At 39.0% G+C, this 27,377-nt stretch overlaps 2 protein-coding genes across 2 annotated transcripts in view; one reads left to right on the top strand and one right to left on the bottom strand.

Annotated features, from left to right (window-relative positions):
- The first annotated feature begins 225 nt into the window (after nt 1-225).
- On the top strand, nt 226-18,717 carry LOC141439454 (uncharacterized). Its single transcript, XM_074103766.1, has 7 exons — nt 226-354; nt 9,132-9,263; nt 12,951-13,088; nt 13,605-13,740; nt 15,609-15,745; nt 17,128-17,324; nt 17,844-18,717. Exons 1-7 carry the CDS (start codon nt 270-272, stop codon nt 18,018-18,020), a joined length of 1,002 nt encoding a protein of 333 aa, XP_073959867.1. The 5' UTR covers nt 226-269; the 3' UTR covers nt 18,021-18,717.
- Nucleotides 18,718-23,101: 4,384 nt separating this feature from the next.
- LOC141440636 (alpha-1B adrenergic receptor-like) overlaps nt 23,102-27,377 on the bottom strand; it is a 44,137-nt gene continuing 39,861 nt past the window's right edge. Inside the window, exons 7-8 of the mRNA XM_074105156.1 lie at nt 25,824-25,921; nt 23,102-23,322 (exon numbers count right to left, since the gene is read on the bottom strand). Of these exons, the coding sequence (XP_073961257.1) occupies nt 23,102-23,322; nt 25,824-25,921 (319 nt within the window). The remainder of the gene's footprint in view (nt 23,323-25,823; nt 25,922-27,377) is intronic.

Genomic DNA, 27,377 nt, shown 5'->3' with positions numbered 1-27,377 from the left:
AAAAATACACGCTAAATTTATAAATAATAAACACATCATGGACTCGATCGCCGGGGTAGGCTTTTTTGTGAAAAAAATACCTTTTTAGAGGCTTAAAGTATATGTCGTTATGTAAAGTTTCGTTAACTCTTAGGTTCCAAGGGCCTTGCTACCATCTCGTGACTGTATTTTTCCTACAATCATAATTAATCATCTTATCATTGTGCACATAGTCGCTATCAGATGTTGAAGGTATACCTTTTTTTCAGTCGTGACTCGAGGTGGCTACCATGCAGTTCTCAACTTACCTGGCGGTCTCAGGGTTCGCCGTTATCTGTACCCTGAGTGCTGCAGATGCCCAGGGCGCTGAGAGAAGTAAGTCCTCATTATCTTCTTAAAGAGCCACAAACTTTGCACCAAATTTTGATTGAAGTTTAACATACATGATGTTAAAAAACCTTCGACTAAATGGATTTAAGTTTTTTATGGAAATTGAATAACAGGAAGGTGTTTTTCCACTTGAGGCGTACCTATTAGCAATTAATAATTAATAGCCTTAATGTGGATTTAATTATGGTACGAGGTTTTTTTTAACAACATGTACATTGTAATTTTATTTTTATTTTCATGTTTAATACTGACATGATTGTATTTTATTATTTAACCATAAGTTACGCACGATAATTTCACGATTGAATTTATTATATTGACTATTTTAATTTTATTGTTCTTTAATATTTGTATTTAGATAATCCTCTTGTGATTTTTAAAATGACACGACATGTGTATATTTTTTGGAAGGTAATAAGTACATGTAAAAAAAATAACTTAAGAAAGGTGCATTTACGTAGGAAGGTACTACTAAAAGTTCAAGTTTTGAAAACTTACATAAACTATATCCATATTAATTCCTACATCATGACAGTTATGGTTATGTCATAAGAATAGGTCACCCTTTCCAAGCACTGGTCAAAATGTATCTTTAACTTTACTTAGAGTTGGGTTTACATCGCGTAAATAAAGTACACCCATCGCTTTGGCAGTTGTTATTCGAAAATGTACTCTGTGACGATTACTAACAAGGTGATGAGTCGGCTGGTAGGTGAATATAGTTATACTGTCAAACGTGAATATTGAATCCTAAGTAGATCTATTATGTAAGCTGTGCAAAGTGTAATGAGCGATTCTGCGACAGGCTGGTTTTGGCGCTAGTATCGTGTGCCATTTGACAGCTTGACATTTACGTCACGTGCGTTAAGTTACATAACTAAACTAGCCAATGACAAGCTAGATAACGTCAAACGGCTCGATACTAACGCCATCTAGCGATAGAAACCCTAAACCCTAAACAACCCAAGCCAAGCGCAGCGCAGCGTAGGACCATCAACGGGATGACCTGGTTAAAGTCGCGGGTCCCCGGTGGGTGCAAGCCGCTACCAACCAACCGAAGCAACGAAGTCTATGGGGGAGGCCTATGTCCAACAGTGGACGTCCTACGGCTGAGATGATCATGATGACGATGACCCGGAGCTTTGCTTGCGTGCATCATTAAATAAGTCTAGCAGTTGAATTGAAATTCTGGGATTCTTCCCATTTTCTTTGTAGTTTATTGAGTAAAAAAAATGTTCCATTTCATTCGGCCATTATTTCGCGGTGATCCGTTCAATCAAATCGTATTTTAGACCGGTCAGTCTTTAGACCCACATGTGCGTTCTAGGTCTTTAAAGGGAGACTCGGCTTCCTATCTACATTGCTAAGCGAATATTCTATCAAGTGTTAAGTATTGTATGAAAACAACACTTAAGAGGGACATAGTTTTGCTGATAATTGAGGCCCCTGACTATGATCATACAACGTGTTGTTTTCGATTTCCGTTAACTTTAAGGGTTATATACGTAGGTATCGCAATTTTGAAAAAAGTGTAATTATTATGTTTAACAATATTCAATTATACAAATAATGAAATTTGGCAAATGCTACCATATTGTAACTAACTATGTACACATTTTTTTAAAGTTTTATCTCAATGTTTTTTTTTTAATTAATAAATCATATAGGTATTCAGATACCAACTCCTAATTATATTTAAATATTGAAGTTACAAATAAATCCGACAGTAGTTTGGCAAACATAGTAGATTGTACAACAAGAGCATAAAACGAGCCATTTTATCCTAGACGTTCATGTTTGCCAGACGAGCCGGTACGGCGAGGGTGGATAGACACGTCGAGGGGAAAATGGGTTTCATGCTCGAGCTCTACACTCTACTTTTCACTTCGATGGCGAGGAAACGAAATAGCAACAGTGGAAACAACTGGGAATGGATGAAACTTTAGAAACGCTTAAAACTTTTTTATCGATAGGAATAACCTTTCTAATTAACAGAAAAAAAATATCAGATTTTTAAGTAGCGTCAATTATAGTCAAAATACCATAAACGGGACTTATCACGCTATTTTTACACGAGTAATATTTACCTCGACGTTTAATGAAGTGATGATGAATGGACGTGACGTGGAACGTCATTTTTACTCAAGAATGGTACGTGAAGCAGTTGAAATAAAAAAGCATAAGAATTTCAACCGGGACGATGGGTATAAGCTTTCATCTTCGTGGAGTCCTGTTATTAATAAGTGTCGGCGTCGGGATGAATGTTCGGAGGGACGATCGGACGTTGTTAGTGTTGTGTGTCGGTGTGATAGGGTGACTAATAAAAGTGAAAGTGCGGGTAGTTCGTGATACGAGTGCCGGTACTATTAGTGATCAAGTGCGGGTAGTTCGAAGAACTCGCGCTGCTAGGCAGACTTGACACCCCACACTTCAGTCTACTCGTGACCACGGCAACTGTAACGTTGCCGAAACGTCAAGGTAAACATTACTCGTGTAAAAATAGCGTGATAAGTCCCGCTTATGGTATTTTGACTATGAGTGAGGATCACGAAAGTTTAAAGCATCAATTAATTTTCAAAAATGAAAGAGTTTTCTTTACCGCCAAATTACGATAGTCCGGTCGGTTACGGGTTGTTCCATAGTCCAGAATAAAAAACATTAAAAAAGAATTTATGTGTCATTGACTCGATCGTTTTGACAGGTGACACTCTTTACCGGCTCGGATAATACCGACCCTGTTTTTCATCTACACACCCATAGAAGCTCATGTCAGTTTCTATGGGCGTAATTAATTGATGCTACTTGAAAATCTGATACTTTTTTCTGTTAATTAGAAAAATGATTCCTATTGATATAAAAAGTTTCCAGCGTTTTAAAATTTTTCAGACATTCCCCATTACTAATATATACTTTTGATTGTTTATGCATTAGTACTTATATCATTATAAATTTTTAATTTTATTGATCGGTTGCGATTGATTTGGTTGATTTTCAATTTTATAAAATTTAAAAATTATTAAAAAAATATATACAAACTTCTTTGTTTGTGGCTGTTTACACCTGATTGCCCTGGTCTCAGACGAATATTTTATTGCATGCATAAAAAGTAATTTTATGACGGCTAGATCTAGCATAGGTAAATACGAACTTTACCGACATGAGAAGTGAAAAATATATTTTTTATTGTTATGCAATTTTCTCCAAAACCACAAGCATTTATGTACACATATTATGGTTAATAATTCGTTAAAAGGAAACCAGTTATTCGCTAAGGGCAGTTTGGCCATGCTTACAATGTACGGAACCGACTGTGCGCGACTCCCAAACACACTTAAGAGCGTTTATACCTACTTTGCCAGCTCAGCAGGTATATAAATGCTTTTAAAACCGGTTTAAAATAAACATCTTCTTCTTCCGGTGCATTTCCTATAGGAGGTCGGCGATCATTAGGGCTATCCTAACCTTAGAGACTGCCGCTCGAAAGAGGGATCTGGTACTAATTCCGAACCAGTCTCTAAGGTTTCTTAACCAGGAGGTGCGTCTACGGCCTGGTGGTTGGCGGCCTTGTATCTTCCCCTGGATAATAAGCTGAAGCAGACAAGTAAAGTTTTAATAGTACTAAAATTTCAATAAGTTTTTTAGTACGTATCACTTCCAAGCTTTTATTCATTCTCTGAAATACCGTTTCGTTGGTTACTCTATCCGTCCATGATATCTTTAACATTCTTCTGTATACCCACATCTCGAAAGCTTCCAACCTCTTGCACGTGGCTAGGGTCAATGTCCAAGCTTCTACTCCATACAGAAGAACGGAAAAAACGTAACAACGCACTAAGCGACATCTCGTGGAGAAAAAAAACATACTCTCGATATTTATAGCGGTATTTTTCTCATACTAATGTACCAATCTCTTGGCGACTACGAATAGTCTGTTTACGACCTACAAAGAGTAAAATTCTCTTCAACCACGAATACCGCAAAACGATTAAGGGAAAGCGGACTAATAATTTACCGAATATCGCGACGAATCCCAATCGTCTCCGGTGTAACCGACATCTAGCTGTTGCGAATTTGTTATAGCGGTTTTAAAAAGCACCCAGAATTTGTCGATATCACGATGTGCCTAGGTGATTTTAAAGATCCGTACTTCGTCTTCTAGGAATCGAACCGACACAGATATGAAAGAAAACACCCTGTATTTTTATACTACGAAATTTGAAAATTGGAGTTCGTATCGTACCGTCGCGCGGTCTTGCTGACACTAATATCATTTCATACGAGAGTGAGAGGACTGTACAATACGAATTTCAATTTTCGAATTTCGTAGTAGCCCTCCTATTCCGTAAATACCGGGATAGAAACTTCCTTACGGTACCGCATACACTATTGGCCGATACAGATTACCCGAGTATCGAGATCAATCGATTGAATCGATTCTTCGCGCATGATTCCAAAACTGGAGCGAGAAATACCAACCAATAACCCTTATTTCCAACGCGTTAGAATACACAATTATTGTTACGAATAGACTCTTTTAGCAATCGAATGTGCTCAGTGACAAAAGCTATTTCGATTTAGTTAAAAGGGATCCTATTGGGTAATACTTTGTGTCAACAATGAGGGCTATCGTTTTTTGTCTTTCTAGATGGCGCCACTGTTGCGTGAGGTTTTTTAGTGTGGTTTTCAAAGTCTGTTATTACGGGCGTGAAAACAAAGTTTAGTTTAAAATCATAATACACCTTAAAACCGTACCATAACAATATCGAGCAACCATAGTGTTGCGTAGTCCCGTTTTGTTCGGAAAATAAGGGAGGAAAAAAGTTTCCGAAAGACAAAACTGTCTCAAGACACAGACATTCATTGCCCCGTAACGCATAATTGCCATACTTAATTAATTTCAGTTAATGCAAAATATTCACAAAATTATTATTCTAATTATAAATAAACCCGCGTAGCTCACCCAAAAACTATGAGATTTGACATTTCGGAGACCTCACGCTACACTAGCGCACTAGCTCATTGAATAGCACGCGTTGACAGTTATTACACTTTTTGAAAATGGAATTTGGAGTTATTCTTGAAGCACGACTTGCTTCACTTTTTTTTAATTTGTAATGTGACAGACTTGGATAAATTTGTAGGGGTGGTAAAATTTTTTTGGGACAGTAATATTTTGAAGCCGTGGTGACCTAGTGGTTTGACCTATGGCCTCTCAAGCAGAGGATTGTAGGTTCAAGCCCCGGCTGGACCTCTGAGTATTTCGAAATTCATGTGCGAAATTACATTTGAAATTTACCACGAGCTTTACGGTGAAGGAAAGCATCGTGAGGATACCTGTGACCTGCACAAATCTGCGAAGCAATTCAATGTTATGTATGAAGTTCCCAATTCACACCGGGCCCGCGTGGGAACAACGGCCCAAGCCCTCTCATTCTGAGAGGAGATCTGTGCCCAGCCGTGGGACGTACCTATACCTATAGGATGAGATGATTAGAACGCTCAATTTTTTAACCCTAATCATTCATTTGCTTATTTATCATTAAAAAATGTACAGCATTACAATAAAAAAACTAAAGTGCTGTACAAAAAACAACAAAGATATAAAAAGAGACATACAATTTACTTAGGGGTTTTTAAATAATAATCAAATGACGGTTTGTCAGAACCTGTGTTTTCGTTAAGCTTGTACTTAATCATTGTCATAATTTACTAGTTTACTTAGAACTTTAGAGGTTAGTGAAGTGCTATAAAACGAAGCAAACAGAATAGTATATGACGTAAAGCAGTCAAACTATACTAAGTCACTGTAATTTACACTTGGGAAATCAACCTTAGCGTTTAAATGTAAGGTTCATTTCAAAATGTTCAAGATTGGAGTTGGTCAAGGTTGGTGGTTGGTTGGTAAGGTATGAGTATTTTGACCCAAGGCTAACTTTGGCTTATATGAAAACCACATATAGGGTCTCACCTAAACTAACCATGGCAATGTATGTTTCGTTTCTAAATAGAGATTAGAGTTGGTACCGTAGGTAAGGCAAGGTATTTCGACCCATATGAAAACACAATAGGGTTTAATAAAAACACTAAAATGTGAGCGGTAAACTAAAACTGACTCTATGGGATATTTTCATAATTTCAACACAATAATAAAACCTGGACAGAGTTAGGATGACAAAGGTGCTTTCGAGACAAACAGAGAGACCAGCGCTGGGAATCGGACCCAGGTCCTCAGCGTTCCGTGCTGCGTGCTATAACTCCTACCGCCGGACAGGAGTCTAGACACAAATTTCTCCTATGCACACATATCTCAGGTTGCTTTTTTCTACTACGCTACATAACGGGGTTTTTTACGAGATGACCGTAAAACAAATTTGGAGTTGAAATAAAAAATACAAAAAGACTCCAAAAAACCAATCATGACCAGACCATTGTCTCAGTTTACATGCCTAATTTCTAGATGTTTCTACTATGTTGGTGAATCGGTGAATACCTACCAGCTTTCTCACCGGCGGGGGTGTAAGTAGCAGACAGTAGGTAGTAGTCACAGAGTACATTTTTCAGTGGCAACTGCCAAAGAGATTCACTACGTGTTAACGATAGATTTGGGGAAGTACTCTGTTGCACAGAGTGACTTAGCACTGTCTCTGTGCTAAGCGCCATTTCTGTGGCCACTTTGATGCCCAATTGTACTAAATTAAGGGCAAATTTTGTAAGTCAGTCCTTTGGACGTCATAGTACAATCGAACCATTTGAGTCCTAACCCAAAGTAGAACGTTCTCACAGTAAATGACATAATGAATGGCCTTGTCAAGCAATGCGATGTCATTATGACTTTTTCTACGAAAATGTTCCACAGGGGGCCACGAATCACGATTCAGTTGGTTCGATTGATCAAAGATGAGATTGCGAGCTCAAAGTGTTGGCTGACTGGTAGCCAATTAGATAGAATATTTAGTTCTTTTAATGTATTATCTGTGAATAATATGATTTTGATTTAGAACACGTCAGTGTTGAAAGCCAAATTGTTAACAAAAATAATAGGTGCGAAATAAATAAATATAATCCGAGAAGTTGCGCTGTTTCCTTCATCAACACAAAGATTGAATTAAGAACTATATTTACCTTTTTTTATACGCAATAAGGCAGTTGGGTTTGGGTTTTATTCGGGAGATTGCAACCAAATTAACCTACATATTTACGACACTGCTTACAAACAAGTTTAATGAATTTATTTTTATTAATCTACCAAATAGTATGTTAAAATAGAATACGCGAGTTTCTTTATAATCAAGATCGGTACATTTTTTCAGTCCATTCCATGGTCCTTTGATAAATATCGCTCAAAAGGATTATTACCACATCAGCGACAAACCACAAATACTCGAAAAATGTGTGAGTGATTCTGTGAATTCTACTTTACTTTAATGTCTGAATTTCTTAGTAGTTTTGTCGTGATACGTTTTATTTTTCTGATAATTTTCACGTTTCTAAAATATAAATATTTTCAATTGTAGATGATTTTAGTCAACAGAAACAGCTACCATGCTTTCCTATCCTTCATTTCTTTTAAGGCTAAAACTAAAACGCGTAAAAGTCCTTCGTCCATAATTGTGCTAAGATTAGGACACTTCAACTATGCAAAGTCCGCGCTAACTCACCTGTTGCTACTACAACAAATGTTTGTCTACAAGATTACACATGATTGCTAACCAACAATCTTATCAGCGTAGTAAGATAACCTTATCGTATGAATATATATTTATGACCGTTTACAAATGTAAATACGAGAACAAAGAGCGTTTTCGTTTTGCAACACAATAAACAAATTAAGGTTGATGTTGCGTGACAGTACCTATTTGACGTCACAAAGAAAGAAGTAAATGAAATAAAAAATATCGCGTAAGTAGCGGGTGTCAATGCTCAAATTAAGCATTATGCTACTGTAAGGGCAATACCGACAGAGATAGCAAGATATGAGAATTGTAGATGAGTGAAGGAGACAAATAAAGAACACTTTCAAGATGTCTGAGTTTCAATTAGCACCACCTATCATGGCGCTGCGGACAGGAGTAAAAAAAGAACATGCAGCGCCGTACAGCACAGAGTATAGTTAAACTAATTCAAGAGCCGAATAAGGCTGTAATATTACTTCTACATAGTATATTTTTGTTACTATCACTGATATACTAGCTAGGTTTCTTAAGAATATAATAGAAACATGAAATAAAATGGTAAACTAAAGATTAAACAGTTGGCATCGCAATTAGTGTGAGTCTCCCGAATAATACTTTAGTTTTCAGGACCTAGAGTGCATTCTCCATTTAAACATAAGTTACAATAATATGATAGGAAACAAAATTAATAAAAACAACATAAATATACCTAACTATAAAAAGAAAACACCATCTAACAGGCCCTCCTGCGGCATAGACCCCAGCACACTGGCGGCGTTACCTCTCTGTACAGTCAGAGAAATTCGCTGGGAGAGGTAAGCGCCAGCTCTGGGGTCTCCTGAGGTCTCTATCAGCCGGGACGACAAGGCTCCCAAGAAGGCCTTCATGTCAGCCGACCAGGGACCCATTGCCTCCACTGCGAGCGCCGCAAACTCATAGTCCTTTAAAAGAGAAGAGTATTTGGGCGCTTGAGAACTTGGGCCTGGTCAGTTGTCTTAATTTGAATTTCAACCAGAATTAAAAATTTGGTGTCTTTGCCAAATGGTGCTATAAAAAGGCCGTATAAAAGACAAGACGTCATTTTTCCAGGACGTACCGGGAACGTATGCAGTGAGGACTTGAATTGTCCAGACAACGCATTCTGCCGCCAGAACAGCTACTGCGTGTGCAAAGATGGTTTCGTGTATGTCGGCGATGGAGATATAAAGGCTTGTCTCAAAGGTAGGTTTTTGGGTAATATCACTTTAAATGACGCATTTTTTTTCTGAATTAGGTAACTGGTTTTTCTGACTCTAAATCATTAGCATTTCATAATCATTTGGACGAAGAAAAAAGTGTCCCAATTTTTTTTGCCAGTTTTGTGACTTTTCTTCATAGACTTTATATATGTATAGGTATGAGTCGTTTCGCTATTGAACGTTATTTTCTGATAAACGTTAAGAATAGGAGGCATACTTCAAGCAGGTGGTAGGACCCGGATTGCTACCACCATCTTGCTCGCTAATCCTGCCGTGAAGCAGCAGTGCTTGCACTGTTGTGTTTCGGCGTGGAGAGAAGACAGCCGGTGAATTCTGGCACGTGAGGTATCCCATCTTGGGCCTCTAGGTTGGCAACGCGTCTGCAATACCCCTGGTGTTGCAGATGTTTGTGGGCGGTGGTGATCTCTTACCATCAGGAGACCCACTTGCTCGTTTGCCATTCAGTCGTATAAAAAAAAATACTTCAAGCGACTAGCTCTCAAGTTCGTATTTGCCTGCACTAATATCACGATCCTAGGATCAGTTCACGTACCCCAGCAATGTAAAGCGTCCGACTAGATTTCACGCTACAGTAAACAAGTGCTGTGTGGTGGCCTAGTGGTTTGTCATATCGCCCCTCAATCTCAAGCAGAGGGTCGTGGGTTCAAACCCCGGCTCGCACCTCTGAGTTGCCCAAATTCATGTGCGGAATTACATTTGAAATTTACCACGAGCTTTGCGGTGAATGAAAACATCGTGAGGAAACCTGCACAAACCTGCGAAGCAATTCAATGGTGCGTGTGAAGTTCCCAATCCGCACTGGGCCTGCGTGGGAACTACGGCCCAAGCCCTCTTGTTCTGAGAGGAAGCCTGTGCCCAGCAGTGGGACGTATATAGGCTGGGATGATGAAACAAGTGCTTATTTCTTTAGATGAGATTATACGTCCTTTAAAACCTTTTTTATCTTTATTTCCTTTTCATCAATAGAGCTAGACAAACATATATAAAGAATTCCTTGCTTCCAGTCTAAGACATACCTCTATTGCTTTTTCTTCAAAGAACTCTTACCCACATTGAATGGTTATTTATAGCTATAGCTTTTGTAGTCCTAGGAATATATCAAAAATATTTTGTTTTAATATGTAAAATCTTCAGAACGAATACCATCTAACATATAAGTGTGTCTGTGCCGTCTGGATAACGACCCAAAGTAGTTCCTTCTCAGAAATTTTAATTATTTGATGAGATGAATATACTTAAAATAAAAAATAAAAATAAATCACATGGGACACTTGAGACCAATATTACTGACCGTCCCAAACTAAGCAAAGCTTGTACTATGGATATTAGGCAACGAATAAACATACTTATATAGATAAATTCATATTTAAATACATATTAAACATCCAAGACCCGAGAACAAACATTCGTTTTATTCATACAAATATCTGCCCCGCCCGGGAATCGAACCTGGGACCTCAAGCTTCGTAGTTAGGTTCTCTAACCACTTGGCAATTCCGGTCGTCAAATGTGTATACTAGCTTTTGCTCGCGTCTTCGTCGCTTGGAATTCGGTTATCGCGCGCTGTTCCAAGCGCTGTTCCAACTCTCTGGTTCGAAAACTATCTATACTTACTCGAATATGCCAAAAATCACATCGATCCGTCGCTCCGTTTCGACGTGAAAGATGGTCAAACATACAAACACACAAATACACACTTTTGCATTTATAATATTAGTAAGTAAGTAAGTATTGGATATACATTTATGGATTAGTACGGATAAAAAAAACGTTTATAAAAAAAAGAAAATTAATTATCTTACGAAGTATTCAATCGAAAATCAGTAATGTCTCTGTTAATACTTTAGCGTTTGGTATCAGGCTTTGTACAGTCGATTTCATAAAATTGTGGGCAAAAATTTAATCAAAAATATCTGAACACGACTGTATTGTTAACGGCGTTCAGATATTTTTGATTATTTTTTTCTCACAAGTTTATGAACTTGACTGTACAGTTTTAAAAATAAGTACCACATACTCTTATTCTGACGCAATAAGGCCGTAGTAACATATTTTTGAATGGTTCGAATAGATACAAACTTATTTTTGCACTTAACTGTTATTGTACATGTAAGGTTAGAAACATTTAACCAACGTTCTGTTCATAATATATGGAAACCTCAATTTTAATTCAGACTAATTAAAAAAAAATTGAGTTAATGCATTAAACTGTATTGTCCAGCTTTAATTGAGCTTAATACTCGAAGTTTAATTTTAATCCACGTTTATTTCAGCTTATAGTTATTAACTCCTGGTACCAGACTCAAAACTTATAAACTTACTTTATAACAAAACTGTAATACAGGTCTGTTCGAGGATAACGGAGGTCAGTGAACTCTAGAGCAAACTATAACCGCTTCCTTCAATTGGGTGTTTTCTGGGTAAAAAATATATTATTCAATTTAGTTCTCCAATTAAATTACTTACCAGAAAATATTGGTCATATAAATAAATAATAAATATCTTGGGACAAATTAAACTAACGGATTGACCCCGTCTATCCCACTAGTCCCATTGAGTAGTCCCATGGGACATGTGGTATGAATATTTTTATCCCAAAAGTCCTTACCGTTATCACACAGTGTAGTTGAAAGAGTTCGACTATGTCTGTCTCAATATCTCTTACAGCACTTTAAAGCCTAGCATGAACTATTTTACAAGACTCTGCTTCTAATTATAAATAAAATACTTATAATTTTTATAGGTCGTAGTAAAATTTCCGACTAAAGTACAGTTGGTACAAAATTTGAATTTGAATGAAATGTAAATAAAACTTGAAGGAGTGCCCCAATGTAAGCTACATACATGTCGCAATAGACTTTATCTACACCCATATAGTAAATCCTCAAATATGCGTTCAAAAACACAGAACACAGCTGTCATCTGAAATCTGTATCGTAATGAGATTTCATACATCATTACAGCACGGGGGGGGCGCCTCGACCACGTGCAGTAGCACGTCGTCGCGGGCGCAGCTCGTGGGGCAGACATACCTACCTAGTTCTCGTTAATGCAGGTCATTCTCAATGATTCTTGAACACATGATAGGGGATTTAATATATGGATATAGATAAAATATTGTATGCAACTGTACGTAATTAGGCCTCGGCTACGCCTCGTTTCATAAACCTACACTCGTGTTTTAAGGACCCCTATTACGATACAGTTGCATAAAATACTATTCGCTAGCTGTACTGTGCTACACTGTGTGATAGATAACAGTAATAGGACTTTTGGGATAAAAATTTTAGGTAGTTTTAGGTGTAGCTCGTTAACAGCCAACCTTTTGTACAAAGCCATGACTACAGTCAAAAAACCACCAACGGGACTTATCACGCTAACACACACGAGTAATATTTACCTCGACGTTTCGGCAACATTGCAGTGGCCGTGGTCACGAGTAGACTGAAGTGTGGGGTGTCAATAAAAATATTTATACGGAACCCTCGGTGCGCGAGTCCGACTCGCACTTGGCCAATTGTTTTTACATTAAACTGGCCGTGAAACCGTGATTGACCTTTACCTCACCTGATGTTAAGTTCAGATGAGGCCAAAGGTCGCCATATTCGGTGTGTACTTAATAGATGTAAATATTCTAAAAATTTTCTAGTGGGAATGCATGGCGACCCATGCGCCCAGCACATACAATGCCACACCATGATGGGTCTCCATTCCGAGTGCAGCCAAGGCACATGCGCCTGCAAACCCGATACGCAACTGGTTGATGACCGATGCTATAAAACTGCAGGTAAGTCCGACACGACGATGATGATAAATATGTCTTCCACGAATTAATTTAGTATGGCTCGCGAACCCAAACCTTGTGCTAAATATGCTAACGCTTCTGACAATCGCGATCACAATCAAATGATAGATTTCGCATGCAAAAACTGTCACTTGATTGCGATAGCGAGCGGCTGAAACGTTCGGCAATACTGCCTCAGGAGGTATCGTACCTTCCCGCTCACTCTCATATTTTACAAATAAGCATCAGTGGCACGGCAAGATGCATATAGCCAGCTGTCCCGAAGAGTTATAATAAAGCCTGGTTCAATTACATCTATCTGTCGTGTTGTGTCGTGACGCATCAGAACGGTATCGGTTTCATACATTTTATATGGTTGCCTTCACATTTCTCTGATGCAGTGTGTTGTGACGGCTTGTGTTGTGTCGCATCACAAGCATAAGAGAGAGATACAGAGAACATCACGACAGATAAATGTGAACTGGGCTTAAGTCTGAAACACTTTATTTTCCTTCATAGAGATCGGTGAGCGTTGCGTTGTTGACCACAACTGCTTCTTGGCCGGGGCGAAGGAACAACCAGAAGCGCAAGCTTTCTGTATTCGGGGTTACTGCACCTGCCAGCTCCACTACAGCCCTCGGGACAATGGGACACGGTGAGGATGACCTGTGCCCTATTTCACGAAGCTACAAGTTCCTAGTTTACAAGCGGTAGTCTTTGTTTAACAGTATGTATTGGAAAGAGTCTACCGCTTGTAAATTGTAATTTGAAGCTTCGTGAAATTGGCCTCTGGACTTTGTTTATGTTAGGAAGAAGCACTCTAATACTCTGAGCTCGAGGCAGCATGGTGTTATCAATTTCCTGACCGAAATTATTTGCAAACGAAGTAGGGACAGTATACAAGAGCGATTCTAGCATTTTCTATCGAGCTTTTATTTGGGTTTACCCTTGAAATGTCGACAGACTTTTAATCGAATATCAGTTAAAAGTCAACGTTTCCTTTTTTTTCATTACACCGAATTCAAATTCAAATCATTTATTCAGTAAATCGGCCGCAATGGGCACTTTTACACGTCATTTTTTTAAACTACCAGCGCTTTCGGAAAGACCATCATTGCCAAGAAGAATGCGCCGCAAGAAACTTTTCAGAAAGTAATTTTCAGTAGTAAGACGGTCTGAACAAAAAATCGGAGTACCGATGCTAGTCTCTTCTACTTCATGGAGATGTCCTGTGTTTTCCCTGTATTCGCCGTCTATTTTTTTTAAAGAGCCAGGAGAACCAGCCACAACACCTGCCAACCTAAGCTAAACTCTATTGGATATGCTTAACCATCGTAATGTGGGATCAACTCAAGTTGCATCAGCCGCAAGACTCCACTGCTGAACAAATACCTCCCCCTAAGAACGCCACAATAAACGACAACTCGCCATTTGTATCCACCGGTTTCCTGCAATCTCACGATGATGTCGCCAGTCCACCTGGTGGGAGGCCCGTCAACGCTTCGTCTTCCGGTTCGCGGTCGCCACTCGAGGACTTTTCTCCCCCAACGGTTATCTGTTCTTCGAGCGATGTGGCCCGCCCATTGCCACTTCCACTTGCATATATTTATTTTTCAAGCTATGTCGGTGTTTCCAGTTATGTATTTATTTCCCTAATTTAAATATTTTTTACTTTTTTATTCACATAAAGGTTATATACCTAGTTAACTAAAGCTTCGGCAAACTAACAGTATCATCATCATCATCAGCCAGACGTCAGCAGGACGTCCACTTGTCACGGGGTAGTGACCGGGGAAGTTGATGGTGTAAAGAAGAAGGCAGGAACAGGGCAGACAGTAATATTTATTTAAGATAATAATAAAAGGGCACCTGCGGACAAACAGACGCGATCTTAAGTATCTAAAAGGTATGCTTTGACACTGAATCAACAATTATAAAAATACATAGTTAATCAACTTACGTTTCCGTGCTCAGTTCTTTAATTAAGTATATAATTCAATGGCACTGAAGTCCAGCAGTATTACAATCTAATGAACTTAAGGAACTTCACTAATGCACTGCAATTATTTGAAACTGGATAAGGATAAAACCTTCCTTCGTATAGGAGTAGTAAATTATAAGCTAGTTATGGAGTTTTAGGAGATTTATAGGATCTAGGATAAAAGACAGGTATCTGTTCAGCTTAAAGACAGGTATCTGTTCATCTCGGAGGCTCTGAATAGAATGGCTACTTGACGTAAATCGAACAGGTGTGGAATTTAGAAAAGGAAATTTGAATTTAAATGTTATTTTTTTTAGAATATGTGCTAAACCAGACAGTACAAAGAGTTAGGAAGAAAAGAGGGTTATGACACCTCGTTACATACTGTTGAACAAAGGCCTTTTAGAACACCACAATAAACGACAACGCCACTTGCATTCACCGGTTGCCCACAATGTGCCTACACTGTGAATCGTACTTTAGGTAAATATGCACCCGATTATCCGATCACCGGTAATATATGAATGATGATATCTTTCTAGCTGCGTGAGAGACGCCAACTTGGGCGAGCCGTGCGAAGACCAGGAGCAGTGCGCTAGCGTCGGGCTGGAGTGCCGGGGCACTTGCCGCTGCAAGGAAGGCTGGGTTGTCCACAACGCGACCACTTCGTGCGTCAAATGTGAGTGCATCACTGTGTAAACATACTCACACAAACCCATCACCACCACACAACACTGCGAAGAGTTCATCCACAACATCGACATCTATGTATAGACTGCATGTTTCTTACATCAAAATTTGTTCACAGCGCGGATTTGTGAACCTTTCACTATAGTATGTTGACGTTCGTGACAGGTGTTGTGCCGTAAGGTACATAGATGTCACTGATCCATAACATATATCTAAGGGTGAACTGTGGTAGAGTTCGAAACGGGTCAGCGCTGTGTGCTGACGAGATATTTGTCGCGTCTGTTTCGTGAAGTATATAATCTATTGTAGCTTCCACTATATAGGCTGTTGTAGCTTCTACTATATTTTAGCTTATAAACTCACTTTTTATCTGTCCCTAACTGAATGCACCTTTCATCCACTCAATGGTTGACTGTTTTTTTTTTAGATTAAACTGATCGTGGTTGACCCTTATCTCACCTGATGTTAAGAGAGAGAGAGAGGAAGAGATCCCAAAAAGGGATAAGTTCTCCTATGTAATTACAGGGTGTCTCGATGAGGCTTTAAATTGAAGGTTCGAATCTACTCATATAACTAAGCTACTTTTGTTTTGTAACATTTTCAAATAACTTAAATTTAAATCAATTATTGATCCTCAAACTTTAATCATTAAGGACGTCTTGTTGGCTTTTTTAAATCTCGATTTAACGCTTAATCTGACAGTTCTTATATGGATCTGACAGGACGAAAGAACACTTAAACCTAGATTAAAAAGGCTGCAAGTGGAAGTAAATCAATGTATCGGCATGGCGATGTTATCGCTGTATCTTGGTACGGGGGCCTTCAAACATTTATTGACATCTCTAAGATAAACATTTATCAATGTGCTGTCAATTTAGTATTGCATTGCATACATTGAAAAATACATTTAAAAAAATTAACAGGGTCATAACTATTTTTAAAAAGTTGCAGAACAAAAGTAGCTCAGTTTATGCGGGTAGAATTGGACCTTGGATTTAAAAAAGCTCTATGGTCAGAGCAGAGGCAACCTGTATATCTCAATGTTTGTCAATTTTGCTTATTTCAAACATTTAATAAAGATTTTAAATACACATATATAATCTACTAGCTTTTGCCCGCGGCTTCGCCCGCGTGGAATTCGGCTATCCCGCGCTGTTCCCTCGGGAACTGTGCATTTTTCCGGGATAAAAAAGTAGCCTAAGTCACTCTCTGGCCCATAAAGTATCTCTGTGCAAAAAATCACGTCAGTCTGTCGCTCCGTTTTGACGTGAAAGACGGACAAACATACAAACACACACACTTTCACATTTATAATATTAAGTACGGATGACAGAGCTGTTTGCGCCTGTTCTTACATCTCTTATTTGACAGCGGTGTCCGCTCTCAGAGAGCCCTGTGAATACGACGAGCAATGTGACCACCTCTCGGGTGTGAGGGATGCGCGTGCGCCCGGCGCCGCCATTTGCATGGTGGGTGTGTGCGAGTGCTCGTACAGTGCGCGCGAGGCCGGCACCCCCACCAGATGCTGGAACATAAGGCGGCCGGGGCAACAGTGTGTGAGAGACGAGGTGAGTGCACCACAGAACTAAATAAAGAACATTATATATGTCGTAAGATATGATTTAGAGAATCGGGATCCGACCCTGACATGATCAATGTGGGCATTACAAGTGGGATTCGGGCAGAGAATGAAACTATTTTGAAGAACTAACAAAGTCCACTAATTGTGGTCAAGATAAAACCAAAACAATACGACACTCATTCACTGAAATCTTAAAAATACAACTATCATAACGATTCACAGTAACTTAAGGAAAAGCTTAGTTAATAATAAAGAAACGCGTAACAGTTCCTGAGACTGTCGACTCGGGCAAGACTTCTTTTACAAACTGACAATTGGCTATCGCTTTTCCCGCGTCCAGATCTCAGGCTCTGTCAAGCGCGCCACGCATGGCAACACTGGCGTTTCGTATGTGCTATAATGCCAATCCTTAATAAACCATACTCATAATTCTACATATATTTTTTAAAACTTTTTATACCTACATATTATATTTCACTCATAAATCCAATCTTTGTCATTCCAGGAATGTCTATCTGAAGAAGACGAACCAGGGTACTGTCTAGCTGGACGTTGCACTTGCAAGAACTGTGTCCCAGATGCTCGTGACTTCGGTGGCGCCACTATCGCGCGCCCCATCCCGCTCGCAGCCGCCATGTTGCTGAGCGCCGCCATTTTGAAGACCGCGGCCATCTTAGCTTAGATGCAGTCCTGTAAAGGAAATTAGTGTTTTGGATAAACAAAGCGACAAGGTAGGGTTGTAAAAGAAAGTAACATTTTTCTTGAAAATTGTTGCCATAATTGTTGTAAGCAGTATGTCAAAAATTTGACAGCTTAATATCTGCTCATCGTTGTCTAACTAATAATAAGTACTACTCAGACAGTTGTACTCAATTCGAGGCTACCTACTCTAACGAATAAAATGCGGTTAAGATTGAGACGAATCGAGTAATTTAGGTTGGTAAATAGGTAATTATTGTAAGAATAGATCAGTTTTAAATTATGAAAAATAGATTAGATGTTTGTGTAAAAAGACGGGTTTACCAATATGTTTTTTATAATAAAAAGTACAGCTTAGTTATTTACCTTACCTAGTTTAAGCGTATGTTTTAATCATTTCTGATATTTCACCAAATCTAAATTAAGTTGCACTAATTGTAATTAATCATTTTGCTATGGAGGGATCTTTAGATTGGGTTATTCTCAGTTATCCGCACAGCTTCGTTCGCACTGGAAAGTACTGGAATTTGTTTACCAGTGTGCAATTTCACGAAGCTACATGTTACAATTTACAAGCGGGTGTCACTTTTCAATGCATACTGTTAAACAAAGACGCGCTTGTAAAAGGCAACTTGAAGCTTCGTGAAATAGGGCACAGATATTCTCGCTTCGGACATGTGGGAAAGAAATGCAGCATTTCCGGTTGTTATCGCATGTACGAACCTTTGAGAATGTAGTCAGTTCGGACTTTGTTTATTCTGCACTGTGCCGCAGTACGAAGAGTGGTGGTAGAGACTCAAGTCATTCTGGTCTTCATTTTCAAGATTCGACTTATATTCTTCTTCTTCTCTTTTAAAATATGACCTTTCTGTCCTAATTAATAGGACAATTTCGCCAGTGTCAAGGTAAACTCTCTTTGAGAGGGACGTTGTACGGTGGTTGTAGTTTTTGCAACTTGATGGTAAAATTCCAGAAACCACGTGGAGACAATTTGCGCATTAAAAAATGTCAGACACGAGAGCAATACAGAATTTTGTGATCATCACTGATCACTGTTAAGGTTAATCGCCGCATAAAACACTATCAAAATTATACTTCAACTAGCCAAAGCAACAGAAATAGCAAAATTAGATATTGTCTACACTTATATTAAATAAATAAATACTTACCATGGGACACTTGACACCAATTGACCTAGTCCCAAACTAATCAAAGCTTGTATTATGGACAGGCAACGGATAAACATACTTATATAGATAAATACATACTTAAATACATATTAAAACCACCGAACGACCTGAGAACAAATCTGGCCGGGAACCGAACCCGGGACGTCAAGCCACATGGCCATCCGGTCGTCTTTTTGCGTAGGAGGTTAAGAAAAATAATAACGGAAGTATCTCAAGTATTCCTATAATTGAGTTCTAATTATAACTCAATCACACAAAAAGATTTAAATGTAAAATATAAATAAAAGTCTCAAGTCTTTACAAAGAACTCAAGTCACTATAAAACATTCGAGTCTCTACAGCACACTTAACTTCCCAACCAGTTAAAAAGCACTCAAGCTTTGTTCAAAGGACTTGAGTCAAGCAAAACTGAGTCGAGTCTTAGAAATGAAGACTTTAATGACTAGATTCTCTACCACAGAAAAAGTAATATAATAGTACATGAAGGTATCTCTACAAAAACAAGTGCGAATAACTCGGAATTGCCCATTATATAATTGTCCCTTATGAAAGCTGTCACAGGTCTCAATCTATATTGATCCCACCATAGTTTCAGCGCCCTAGTTTAAGTTGTACAGATATAAATTATATTTATTGTTGTTGTTTTATTTATGAGATTAATAATGTAGAAAAGACAGTGCTGTGTTATAGTTTATTAAATATTGGTCTGTTATGTTTGTGTTTTTTATTCGTGCATGATAGTCTCCTTTAAACTATCTTCTTCGTATGAACTTCACCATCATCAGCCGGAAGACGGCCACTGCTGATCAAAGGCCTCCCCCTTAGAACGCCACAATTGGCATTGGTCTAAAAAAACAATGTTTATTTTATTTTTTTTTTCATAAATTAGGCGAATTTAAGACACCTTTTTGAAGGATTTTGGTTTTAGTTGCGTTTTAAATTTTGTACCCTATTTAGAAGTTGCAATGGCGTTAAAAACTACGTTTTTCGTTGCCCATCACAGTTATTAAAAAAAAACTTAGTGTCCTCTGTCACCTGGCAGTGTTAGATTTAGATGGTTTAGTTATATAACGTTTATTTACGATGCAAGTCAAACAAAGGTCGATCGTTATTTTGCAAATATAGGCACGATCAATGAGTATTTTTTTTACAATAATGTTGTAAAATTATTTAATAAACCTATCGAAATGGTTTTGGAATTAGACCACATTGTCAAAAAGTGATCAATGCCAATTAAGGACAACTCTCCACATGCATCCGCCGGTTGCTACGAACACGCACGGCATAGCAGTCCTTCTAGCTAGTGGGAGGCCAGCGCTTCGTCTACAGGTCCGCATCGCGGTCGCCACTCGAGAACTTTCCTCCCCCAACGGCTATCTGTACGTCGAGCCACAAAACACAGATAGTTCAGTTTCAACACAAAATACAGATAGTTCAGAAGTCAATCTCCTGTATGTACTTCACTTTTCATACCTACGCTCGGCGGTCGCTCTAAGGTTGTCAACTATGGCTTATGCACCAAAAAACTATCGTGGTAGTGGCACTCTTATCTAGTTGTTTGATTTATTGTTGAGAATGAAACGGGAAGAATGGAAATATTAAATATTTTAAGTTTAATGTCATTGTTATATTATAAATTTGTCACAGAAAATATCTTGCGAGCGCACTTGTATGGAGATTGATTTCTGAACTATCTGTGTTTTGTGGTTTCAATCTCTATACAAGTGCGCTCGAGTAACGCACGCATAGACACTGCTCACGGACACGATATCTCGGACCGGTTGGGACCAGTGCGAGCGCGAGTGCCATCCGCTTGAGATACGCGTCTGTGAACTTTTTTGTGCAATAATGGAGCAACAAAAAAAAAGTTATTATAACTGTTCAGTGGACGGTTGTTTAAATTAAATAATCGTGAATTTCGCCAATAACGAAATAGTCGCAAGATATTTTCTGCGACAAATTTATAATATAACAATGACATTAAACTTAAAATATTTTAGTTATTAATTTATATTTCCATTCCGCCCGTTTCATTCTCAACAATAAATCAAACAACTAGATAAGAGTGGCTACCACGATAGTTTTTTGGTGCATTTTATAAGCCATAGTTCACAACCTTAGGGCGACCGCCGAGCGTAGGTATGAAAAGTGAAGTACATACAGGAGAGAGGCCTTCTGAACTATCTGTGTTTTGTGGTCGAGCGATGTGGCCCGCCTTGCTACGTAGGTATAATTTTAACGCATTCACTGCCGCCGACGCATATATGCGTTTTCGGAACTTCACCCAGTGCCGCTGTCACAATGAGGGCTATCGTTTTTTGTCTCACTAGATGGCGCATTGTTGCGTGAGGTTTTTAAGCATGGCTTTCAAAGTCTGTTATTACGGGCGTGAATACAAAGTTTAGATTAAAATCATATTTAATACACCTTAAAACCGTACCATAAAAATATCGAGCATGCCACAGTGTTGCATAGTCCCCGTTTTGTTCGGAAAAAAGGGAGGACAAAGGTTTCCGAAAGACAAAACTGTCTCAAAACACAGACACTCATTGCCCCGGAACGCATATTTGCCATAATTAATTTCAGATATTGCAAAATATTCACAAAATTATTCTTATTATAAATAAACCCGCGTAGCTCACCCAAAAACTATGAAATTTGACATTTCGGAGACCTCACGCTACACTAGCGCCTCTAGTGGCGAACTCATACGCGATAGCCCTCATTACTCATACATCTTGAACGCACATGTGCGTCGGTGGCACATGTGGAAGTCAGATGGCAGTGAATGCTTTAACACAAATAACTAATCTATCCTCTTATAGACTTAAAATTTATGTAATTGAATAGGTAGGCTAACTGTACTAACTTAAGATATTTGGTTAAATACGTAATAGACGTAAATATTACTTACCTGTCACTACTAACCCTTCCAGTCTGCATCATAAAATTTTCGGATTAAGTATGATAGCATTTTTTTTAAAGTCGTGAATGTAGTATTTCATTAAGATATTTAATTCGTATAGAATCAGAATCCATCCATATATATACGAGTACTAATATTATAAATGCGAAAGTGTGTTTGTTTTTGTGTATGTTTGTCCGTCTTTCACGCCGTAACTGAGCGACGGATCGACGTGACTTTTGGCATAGAGATAGTTTATGGGCCCGAGAGTGGCATAGGCTACTTTTTATCCCGGAAAAATGCGCAGTTCCCGAGGAAACAGCCGCGGGCAAAAGCTAGTTTCCTATATTTATGACAGTTGCCCCCCATATCATGTTTTTTCCACCCCATAAAGACATCATATTACTAGTTTTTTTTTACAGTTTTAGTTTTTTATTTGCCATACTAACTTAAACTTTACACTCAACCTCTATCCTTACTTGAGAAAAAATATGATTCTAAACAATGTTCTAAACTAAACAAACAATCAAGAAATTCCAAAATGATTGCCAGGCCAGGTAACCCCACCTACTGTAACCTTAAGCAAGCTTTAAGTTTTCAAGTTGTATCACTAGATAGCACTGCAAGTTTGTAAGTTTCCCTACTCGTCACTAGATGCCGCTAGTAAACAACTTTTACTTGTCAAATATTATGAAACTATTCACACTCAAAGCTAAACTGCTAAACTGAATTGGGTAGATAAAATAAAAAATACATATGCCTAGGTATTATAGTTAGTATTATAGTTATTCAAGTTGTATCACTAGATAGCACTGCAAGTTTGTTAGTTTCCCTACTCGTCACTAGATGCCGCTAGTAAACCACTTTTACTTGTCAAATATTATGAAACTATTCACACTCAAAGCTAAACTGCTAAACTGATTTGGCTAGGTATTATAGTTACCTATATGATATTGTTAGGAATCTAGCTTAATCCTCTTTGACTACAGAGGCTTTTATGTAAAATATAAAGTACATAAGTAATACTGTTCCATTCTTCAGTTTGTACATACGTTTAAGTATAGCGTTGAACACACGTACAACGCTCGGAGCGGCGGCAGCATACACCACGGGGTTGAGCGCTGAATTGGCGTACCCTAGCCACGTACACCACTGCCACATCGCGTCCGATACACACTCGCATAGGGAATCTAGAAATGTTACAACAATTTAAACGTATCCGTACGACAAGTCTATGTGTGCGTTGCTCGAACGTGTCCTAAGCGGCAAGCGTACCGTCAGTCACGCACACTCAGACTAAGACAACGTGTAAGTACGAGGTTTACTTGTGCATATTGATAATTAGCTGTGGAGGGGCGCACCTTCGTGAGTGAACAGCAGGGCTACTACGAAACTCGAAACTCGAAGTTCGTATCGTGCGTGCGGTCCCTCTGCAGAGCTACTACGAAACTCGAAGTTCGTGTCGTGCGGTCCCTCTGACAGCTTTGATTTTGTACGCGAGAATGTTTACGCACTTGAATTTCGAATAATAATGATTTAATTCAGATTAGTATCCATAGTTTGTTAGTTACAAAGCCTTATTTTTATGTTAGTACTTAAGTGAAATTAATTAAATCTTCCTTAAAAACAATTCAATACTAGCTACTTAGTTAAGAATTCGTCGCTACATGCAAGCGATTCCAATGGTAGAAGAACGGGCCATCCAGACGCTCTGCCACCGTGCACAGAAGGCTGTTGGGCTGTTGTGTCTGCCCTCTGAGGGGCTACTACGAAATTTGAAAATCGTAGTTCGTATCGTGCCGTCCCTCTCACTCTCGTATAATAATATGAGCGTCAACAGGACGGCAAGATACGAAGTTCGAATTTTGCATTTCGTAGGGGCTGTGTTATTAATGTTACACGCTGAGTTACCCAAAAGAAAAGTAGAGGCCACGAAACGAAGTTTCTTTGGTAAAACGAAAATACCAAGTACCTAATATATTATTGCTTTATATTTTATAACATTCCTTCTTTGAAAAATGGTTTTATCAATACGACATCGCACAATAGAAAAATAGTTTCATTCAATAAAATGTATTCAGGGACGGTACTATTCGAATTTCGTAGTAGCCTATATTTCGGGTCTGCGTACTATATACTGTTGAAAAAATATATAGTACGCAAAAATACTATATTTCCAACACCGAAATCTAACAAACAAATCCTTATTTTAAAATTAAAGAAAGCGCCAATTCCGTACTCCGAACGTCTATAATCCTTTAAATTGTCTTTGGTTCCGAACTTGTCAATGTCAAACTGAATGAGGGCTATCGCGTATGAATTCGCCGCTAGAGGTGCTAGTGTAGCGTAAGGTCTCCGAAATGTCAAATCTCATAGTTTTTGGGTGAGCTACGCGGGTTTATTTATAATTAGAATAATTTTGTGAATATTTTGCAATATCTGAATTTAATTATGGCAAATATGCGTTCCGGGGCAATGAATGTCTGTGTTTTGAGACAGTTTTGTCTTTCGGAAACCTTTGTCCTCCCTTTTTTCCGAACAAAACGGGGACTGGAACACCGTGGCATGCTCGATATTTTTATGGTACGGTTTTAAGGTGTATTAAATATGATTTTAATCTAAACTTTGTTTTCACGCCCGTAATAACAGACTTTGAAAGCCATAGTTAAAAACCTCACGCAACAGTGCGCCATCTAGTGAGACAAAAAACGATAGCCCTCATTGACAACATCAAATTAAATAAGTAACAAATATATCTTTGTCTTTGGCAAAGTGCCTCGCAGCAAACGCCATATCAACAACATATCTTTGTCTATTTTTTAATTTTTCCATAAAATACTATATTTTTTAGGAGCGTACAATATTTTATAATCTTATTTTGAAAAATCCTATATTTCACCGAAGAAATGTTGGCAACCCTATAGTAGCCCCCCATTCACTAAGACGTTTTCTTTTTCTTTGAAAGGTCCCTTAGAGAGTCGAAATATTTACCCACTGAGCCGTATAAAATTTGGCCAACTCTCAACTTCAACTTTTTTGCCGCTCAGTACATGTTACAAAAAAAAATACTAAAAAAAGGATGTCTTAGATTAAGGCAATCGATATACCTTGGTCAAGACAATAAGTATCTCCAGAGGCGTCTTTACCTAAAGTGCAGGGTGTGCGTTGCACACGGGCGCAGCGGTGTTAGAGGCGCCGGCCGCGGCACTTTGTACCTATTACATTTTGACCGCGCGCTTCCTAGATGGCGCTAAAATAATAATTGCACACGGGCGCAGCGGTGTTAGGGGCGCCGGCCGCGGCACTTTGTACCTATTACATTTTGACCGCGCGCTTCCTAGATGGCGCTAAAATAATAATTGCACACGGGCGCAAGCGGTGTTAGGGGCGCCGGCCGCGGCACTTTGTACCTATTACATTTTGACCGCGCGCTTCCTAGATGGCGCTAAAATAATAATTGCACACGGCGCAGCGGTGCTAGGGGCGCCGGCCGCGCAACTTTGTACCTATTACATTTTGAGAATCTTCCTAGATGGCGCTAAAATAATAATTGCACACGGCGCAGCGGTGCTCGCCGCCGCGCACTTTGACTATTACATTTTGACCGCGCGCTTCCTAGCGGCGCTAAAATAATGAATTGCACACGGGCGCAGCGGTGTTAGGGCGCTCGCGGTCTCGTCTCGAGTCTTACCTATAGGTAGCATGATGAAGAATGGACCCCAGCACATAAGGAACAGTGCCATAAGTCGTATGATGGTGTTTGTTGCTCTGCGCTGGCGGCTGGTCACTCTAAAAGGCAAACTAAACTGTACTGGTAGCCATATTTATAGAATTAAAATGATTAATTAAAAAGGTGCCAGACGAGCATCGTTAGGGACCCTAATTTAGGGTTGTACCCATACCCAAAGGGTAAAAACGGAAACCCTATAGATATTACTAAGACTTCGCTGCCCGTCCGTCTGTCTGTCTGTTGCCAGGCTGTATCTCATGAACCATGATAGTTTAGTTGGCTAGTTGGAATTTTCACAGATTATGTATTAATATGACCGCTATAACAACAAATCCTAGAAGCAGAATAAAATAAATATTTAGGGGGGCTTTTGTTAATGTCTAATGAATGAAATGAAAATGAAATAATATATTTATTCCAGACGTAAGTCCATAAAAACAATGGATGAGTTATTAATGTTGTATAGATGGTACGGAACCCTTCGTGCGCGAGTCCGACTCGCACTTGGTCAGCTTTTTTTATGTTCATTTGAAAATACTAGCTTCAAGTGTTAATTCTATAGCTTTCTTGTGGTACCTACCTACTGTTATTTTTTAACAGATGAAAGTAATAATATTTTTTTAATTCCCCATTCATGTTTTTTTTGCGATCTTCATGTTGAGATGTTTAGGCCACAGAGGGCGTCAACAAACATATGCGCAGGATGTGCGTTGCACACGGGTACAGCGGTGTTAGGCACTTGTCCCACCGCCGACGATGAGCGAGAAGCGAGTAGAGCGAGTAACAACTAGGAACGAGTGGGCGAGCAGCGAGAAGCGAGTGTAGTTTTGTCGCTCGGCTGTAAGCGAGTGTTCGCGTGCGACGGGCGATTACTCGCTCCACTCGACTCGCTCGTGCGGGGCGGCCGCCAAGCTGACATCGCTGAGCGAGTATCTATAGCTCAGCGAGTTTTATAGCTCTTGTCGCTGCGACAAAAGATGTAAGAGCGAGTTCTCGCCGACAGTGTGAACAGCCAGCGATCAACTATTAATATATGTGTCTCTTTTACTCACACAGGATCTTATATCTTTTGTTCGTTTCTTGAGCGATAAAATAGTCGATAGCCAATCGCTTCCTCGCTGGCGGTGAGACAAGTGCCTTAGAGGCGCCGGCCGCGGCACTTTGTACCTATTCCATTTTGACCGCGCGCTTCCTAGATGGCGCTAAAGTAATAATTGCACACGGGCGCTACATACATGGACTAAAGTAAAGACACCGCTGAACATACGCACCTTTAGAATGAAACCGACACAATTCGAAATATTCACATTACTAAAATAAACTTTGTATAAAACAAAACAGGATTCAGTTTTAAAATGAGAACATTTTGAATTGTGTCAGTTTCATACTAAATGTGAGCTCGAAAATCATAACCCTTTGGTCATGATTCATTACTGCTTTTTGGAAGTAATAACAATGAACACTGGCAAGATTATCCTTTGATAAACAACCTTATTTAAAAAAAAACAACATTTA

The sequence above is a fragment of the Choristoneura fumiferana genome, chromosome Z (assembly GCF_025370935.1).
Source record: "Choristoneura fumiferana chromosome Z, NRCan_CFum_1, whole genome shotgun sequence".
In the NCBI taxonomy this organism is placed as follows: Eukaryota; Metazoa; Arthropoda; class Insecta; order Lepidoptera; family Tortricidae; genus Choristoneura; species Choristoneura fumiferana.
Note: the sequence above shows the minus strand (reverse complement) of the source record. Positions and strands in the feature narration are given on the sequence as shown.